The 6,418-nt window shown below is 46.8% G+C and overlaps 1 protein-coding gene across 1 annotated transcript in view; it reads right to left on the bottom strand.

Moving 5' to 3' along the window:
* The window catches only part of Dhx9 (DEAH (Asp-Glu-Ala-His) box helicase 9), a 35,902-nt gene extending 29,786 nt beyond the window's left edge, over positions 1-6,116 (bottom strand). The window contains exons 1-4 of the mRNA XM_013015687.1: positions 5,995-6,116; positions 2,460-2,587; positions 1,784-1,924; positions 273-390 (exon numbers count right to left, since the gene is read on the bottom strand). Of these exons, the coding sequence (XP_012871141.1) occupies positions 273-390; positions 1,784-1,924; positions 2,460-2,570 (370 nt within the window). The 5' untranslated portion in view covers positions 2,571-2,587; positions 5,995-6,116. The remainder of the gene's footprint in view (positions 1-272; positions 391-1,783; positions 1,925-2,459; positions 2,588-5,994) is intronic.
* Positions 6,117-6,418: the final 302 nt, after the last annotated feature.

Raw genomic sequence — 6,418 nt, forward strand, 5'->3', positions numbered from 1 at the left:
GGCCTGGGCGCTGTCCCTCAGCTCTTCAGCTCAAGGCTAGCACTCTACCACTTGAGCCACAGCGCCACTTCTGGCTTTTTTCTTTTTGCTTATGTGGTGCTGAGGAATCGAACCCAGGGCCTCAAGCATGCAAGGCAAGCGCTCTACCACTGAGCCACCTTCCCAGCCGGGTTGTCTCTCTTTACAGCATAAGTTTTACTGTATTCTAGCTAAATGAAAATGTGAAATATGGAAGATTTATCCTGTTATATGCTTATATTCAAATCCCGTACCTGCTGCCTTGAGAGCCAGGTGTGGAGGAAGAGGTCCTCCCATGGTTGTTTGTCCATCTTCCTTATTAGTATTTGCTGTGGTGTCAGTTGTTTCAGTAACGGCAGGTGGAGGTGCAATCTGTAAAGAAAAAGAAAAGGAATCAGCGTTTTAACCTTTAAAGAGACTACATAATTATTTCAATACTTATTAAAGATCTGGAGGCATCTTTGTTTTTGCTCATGGCTGGCACCCTAACATTTGAACCAATGATTTCACCTTTTTGCTGGTTAACTGAAGAGTCAGATCTGTTTGCCTGGACTGGTTTGAACCACTATCCTTATATTTCAGTCTCTGAATAGACAGGATTGTAGGTATGAGCCACTAGAACTTTGTCTTATCTATTTTTTTTAAAAACATATAAAGTGGTGCTGTGGCTCAAGTAGTAGTGTTTACCTTGAGCTGAAGAGCCCAGTGACAGCACCCAAGCCCCGTCACCGACAAAAAAAGAAAATCAGATCAATGCCATTACTTCTGTAGCTTGTTTTTCCCCATTTATTACCTTCATGTGTGAATACCACAAATATTCATTCAAAATTACTTTTCATGAGTTTCCATTACATATCCAAAGTACTGAAAATTAAACAAGTAAATGTGCACACAAACAATACTGCAAAATACTATTTTTTTAACTCTTCTGATCATATGGCTAACTAGGAGCTATGAAAATTTCTCATAGAGGGGCTGGGAAGGTGGCTCAGTGGTAAAGCGCTTGCCTTGCATGCCTAAGGCCATGGGTTCGATTCCTCAGCACCACATAAGCAGAAAAAGCCGGAAGTGGCACTATGGCTCAAGTGGTAGAGTGCTAGCCTTGAGCTGAAGAGCCAAGGGACAGCACCCAGGCCCAGAGTTCAGGCCCCCACAACCGGCAAAAAAAAAAAAAAGAAAATTTCTCATAGATAAGTAAAGGTAAAAATTCAAGGTATAATTTCTAACCAAAGTAAATCACTTTCTAGCCATGATTACAAGTAGAACCACTCTAAGTTAGGAATTTGTTATTTTATGTGCACACAAGAATTAGTACTTGAGCTGGGCACTGGGGCTCACACCAATAATCCTAACTACTAAGGAGGCTAAGATGTGATCATGTTTTGAAGCCAGCAGAGCAGGGAAAGTCAATGAGACTTCAATTAACCACCAAAAAAAACCCTCTTGCCTAGGAAGTACAATATCCTGGGTCCGATTCCCCAGCACCAAAGAGGAAAAACAATGAAGGTTTAGTGGTAGAGTGCTTGCCTAGCATGCATGAAGCCCTAGGGTAGACGCCTCAGTACCATGTAAACAGAAAAGGCCGGAAGTAGCATTGTGGCTCAAATGGTAGAGAGCTGACTTTAAGCAAAAGAGCCAAAGGACAGAGCCCAGGCCTTGAGTTTAAACCCCACAACTGACAAAAAGTCTGTATATTTAATTTTGAACTCTATTTTTAATCCCATATTCAACACGTATCTCAAAGTGCTTGACTTCAAATACTTACCCCAACAGCTGGGACTTCTTCACTCTTTACTTCATTAATTCGAACCAAATAGTTAACGAAGTCTCTGGCAGCATTGCTCTGTGCATCTTTTTTATTGGTGGAATTGCCCATGCCAGCATAATTATATCCTTCTACCCGCACCTTCAAAATAAAGTGTATTAAAAGTGTGTTAATTCTAGGATTCTACAAATTCAGTTCATTAACAGATAACTCTCTTATATACACAATGTTATATATTTAAAAGCATTGAAAACATGGGGCTACTCTCTAAAAAAACCTTGAATTATACACTGTCCAGTGGAGAAGCTAATTCAAGCTGAATGCTCTAATTATTAACATACTATTATTTTAATTCAAGCAGCTAAGTAGGTGATATTCTCATCTAACCTGATTTTATACTCTGCTTCTTTTAAGTACTGATTCTAAATGAGTTTTAAAACTGTCAATAGCTGAGCTAACTTTCCTCTACTTCTCTACTGATAATTGAGGGAAGTGAGCAAGATTTATGCTCTAGTTCAAATCATTTATCTCACAACTAATCTTAACTAAGCACAATAAAGAACAATTCCCCAGTGTGCAATGAAATCCCCAATGTGCAATAGATTTTTTTTTAGCATTTCCAAGCAATGCTTCTAACCCCAAAATGAGCTTCACAGACAACCATATTCTTTATTACCTCACACATGAACTTCTGCCTGTTTTTATTCCCCACTGCTCTAATCTCATACGATGGAGTCATCTTCCTTTTGCCACACCAGGCATACAGAAAATTTTTAATGTCACCCATGATTCAGGTCTTCAGACCTAAGGAAACAAAAGTAAAAAAATATGATAGCAATACTTGGATATAAACAATACCTGGAAATTACTAAAAACTTTAGATTAAGTGAAGGATATTCTACCATACTGCTATTAAGCTTTCTTATGAAGAGAAATTTTAACCCATTTGAAACATTATGGTGTCATAAAACCATGAATTACATAAAAATTGGAAATAATTTTCCTGTATGATGGTTGTATCTTTGGACAGTGATTTTTTTGTATCAGTGGGGGGGGGGGTTGAACTCTTGGCCTGGGTGCTGTCTCTGAGCTCTTCAGCTCAAGGCATGTGCTCTACCACTTGAGCCACAGTGATACTTCCCTTTTTCTAGTGGTTAACTGTAGATAACAGTCTCAAAGACTTTCCTACCCGGGCTGGATTTGAACCTTGATCCTTAGATCTCAGCCTCCTGAGTAGCTAGGATTAAAGGCATGAGCCACCAGCATCCAGTGGTTTGTATCTTTAAAAAGAAAAAAAAATTTTTAGCCCGGCACTGGTGGCTCCCAGGCCCAGAGTGCAAGCCCCTGATTGACAAAAAATAAATGCATAAATAAATAATAGAATGTGTGCAAGGGACTGAGAAGGTGGCTCAGTGATAAGAGTACTTGCCTTGCATGCATGAGGCCCTCAGTTGGATTCCTCAGCACCACATAAGCAGAAAAAGCAGGAAGTGGCGCTGTGGTTCAAGTGGTAGGTGCTAGCCTTCAGCTGAAAAGCTGAGGGACAGCACCCAGGCCCAGAGTTCAGGCCCCCCACAACTGACGCCAGCTGCCCCAAAATGCATGAACACAACAGGGCAACTGGGTTTCTAACCCTAGCTACTCCAGAGGCTGACAGCTAAGGGCAGTACAATAACAGAGGCGCGAATGTCTATGCGATCAGCTAACACCAAAAGGCTGGAAGTGGAGCAGTGGCTCAGGTGGAAGAACACCTAAGTCTTGGGCACCAAAGCTCAAGGACAGCAGCCAGGCCAAACTCCAGGATTGTTATGCACGGTACATGCACAGACAATAGAAACATGGACACAAAATAAGGAATACAGTATCAAATCCTTTCTCCCTATGTAGTCTCATGATATAACTTGTTAGTAATATTCCTGCCAGCTTTAGGCAAATATACACTAATATATACTGAAAGCTTTATCTCCATGGTTATATTCATTTAATTAAACAGTAATGTCCATCTTCAGGCTGGCTTGCCACCTCAGTAGAAACAGTATTAAATTTACTCCCCAAATGCGTTCCAACCCTGATCTGTACATTTACATCATCTACAGTGGTATTGATTGTTATCTGCCAACATTAACCAGGTTATACAATTTCAAGTTGGAATAGTGTCTGAAGATCCTTTACAGCTAACTCTGGTAGAGCCCTCAGTGTTATTAGGGTCATACCTTATCCTTAATGCATAAAGAACTATTGTTTTTAATCCTTAAAACTGTACCAAAAGGGCTGGAAAGCTGGCTCAGTGGTAGAGTGCTTGCTTTTCAGGAATGAGGCCCTGGGTTCAATTCCTCAGCATCACATGAGTAGAAAAACAAAAAACCAAGAAATATTATTACCCTTAAGATCGTGAGGTTGGGAGCCAGTGGCTCCTGCCTCAGCTACTAAGAAGGTTGAGTGAGAGGTGAGGATCCTGGTTCCAAGACAGCTGAAGAAGCAAAATCTAAAGAACCTATTATCTTCATTTAGCCACCAAAAGACCCTTAAGTGGAGCTGTGGCTAAAATGATAAGAATGCTTGCTTTTGAGTTTTTCTCTCGTGGACAGTGCACAAGCGCAGAAGCACATGTGAGCACACGCAGGACAACTAAGTGGATGGAGAATATTTCTCCTTTTTGCCAGTCCTGGTCTTGAAATCTGGGCCTAAGGGCTGACCCTGAGCCTCTCTGAGTTCAGGGCTAGCGCTTGGCCACTTAAACAACAGCACCACTTAGGACTTTTTCTGAATAGTTAAAGATGAGTCTCTCAGATTGTTGAGTGATGGCTCTCGCCTGTAATCCCAGCTACTCATGAGGCTGAGATCTGAGGATCTCGGTTCAAAGCCAGTCCAGGGCAGGAAAGACTGTGAGACTCATCTCCAATTAACCACCAGAAAACCGTTAGTGGTGCTGTGGCTCAAGTGGTAGAGCGCTCGCCTTGAGCTGAAGAATTGAGGGACAGCGCCCAGGCCCAGACTTCAAGCCCCACGACCGACCCCCCCCCAAAAAGCCTCACAGTCTTTTCTGACCGGGCTAGCTTCCAACCAAGATCCTCAGATCTCAGTCTCTCCAAGGCACCCCGTGCCTCAAGTCTGTAATTCTACCTGCTCAGGACGCTGAGATCTAAGGACCATGGTTCAAAGTCAGCCAAGACAGGAAAAGAACATTGAGAAGGGTCATCTCCAATTAACTACCAAAAATATAGGAAGTGGAGATGTGGTAGTGCCAGCCTTGCGCAAAAAAAGAAAAAAAAGAAAAGAAAAAAAGCTAAGGGGCGGGGGGGGGGGAGTGTCTAAGCCCTAAATTCTAGGCCCAGGGTCCACACAAAGATACCTGATCCCGCTTCTTACCAACCCCTTTACAAGCGATTTGGGCTCCGAAATAGTTCCACCTACCCTGACACGACCACACGGGAGTATTGCGACAGTACTACACTAGCAGGTTTGCCGCCATGAAAGTCGTTCTTTCGCGCGCTCTCCACCTTCCAGTCACATGGCCCCCCTTCTTATAATTCCCGGCCAGCCGCTGGCCCTAAGCGCCGTTAATCTCATTTCGGACTCAGAGGCCCGGATTTCGAGCTCACGTGCCCGGCCTCCCGAAGTAACGTTCTCCTCAGCTTTCCTCGGTGTCACCCCATCTTCACGAAAACCTCCCTTTATCCTCCCGCCGCCGGGCCCCCCGCTCCGCCCCCTCCGCCGGCATCCGGGGCCCGGGCCGTTACCTCCTAACCCGCACACGGCTCCGAGCCGCGGGGCCTGCGGCGCCGCGTCGAGATTTGCCGCAGGAAATGAGGAAAAAACTGGGGAGGCCAGGCGCCGGCAGCGTGGCGGCGGCGACCACGAGGCACCGCCGGCGACGCGACTTCCCTTCCCCTCCCCCTTCCCACTCCGACCGCGCGCGCGCGCCCGCGCCGCCCGCCCACCCCCTCAGGCGGGCTAGGCCCGAAGGGAAAGCCCGCTGTACGCGGGAGACCCGAGTCGAAAAGACGAGGCTTCGGGCCCGGCCTCCTGCGGCTGCGCATACGCAGCCGCGAGCAACGCCAGGCAATCCGGGAACGCGCCGGCGGCCGTGCCCATCCCCCACCCGCCGCCGCCCGCGCCTCACAACAAAGCCGGCTGCGGCGCCGAGGCCCGCAGCCCTCCCGCAGCCCTCCCGCTACCCCGCACCGGTGGCCAGGACATCTCTACCGTACCTGCCTCTGCTTCCCGGTGCCTGAAAGCGCAGTCCTCTAAAGACAGTTAGGGGCTCTGGCCTTCCAGCGAGAGAGCGAGAGAGCGAAAGAAAGCACGGCCGCACGCATGGAGGCCGCGACGAAATGGCTCCGACCGCTGCTCTAGGGGGCGGAGTCACTGCTCCTGCACATGCGCAGTAGGCGAACTTGAGGGCGCGTGAGCCTCTAGGGAGGGGGCGGGGCTGCAGCCATTTCCCGCCGCCCGGCGTCCCGCGGCCTGCGAGAACCGTTGCGCCTGGTTTCTGGCGCGCCGTTGTGCTACTTCCTGTTAGGGCTTTGGAGGCCGCCGAGAGGCCTTGTGGCGTTTCCAAGTTTCATCTATAATATACCCTCCTTGTACCCCAAGATATATATCACCCCGACACAATATCGTTGTCAACCGCTG

Source organism: Dipodomys ordii, unplaced genomic scaffold (genome assembly GCF_000151885.1).
Source record: "Dipodomys ordii isolate 6190 unplaced genomic scaffold, Dord_2.0 Scaffold27, whole genome shotgun sequence".
Taxonomy (NCBI): domain Eukaryota; kingdom Metazoa; phylum Chordata; class Mammalia; order Rodentia; family Heteromyidae; genus Dipodomys; species Dipodomys ordii.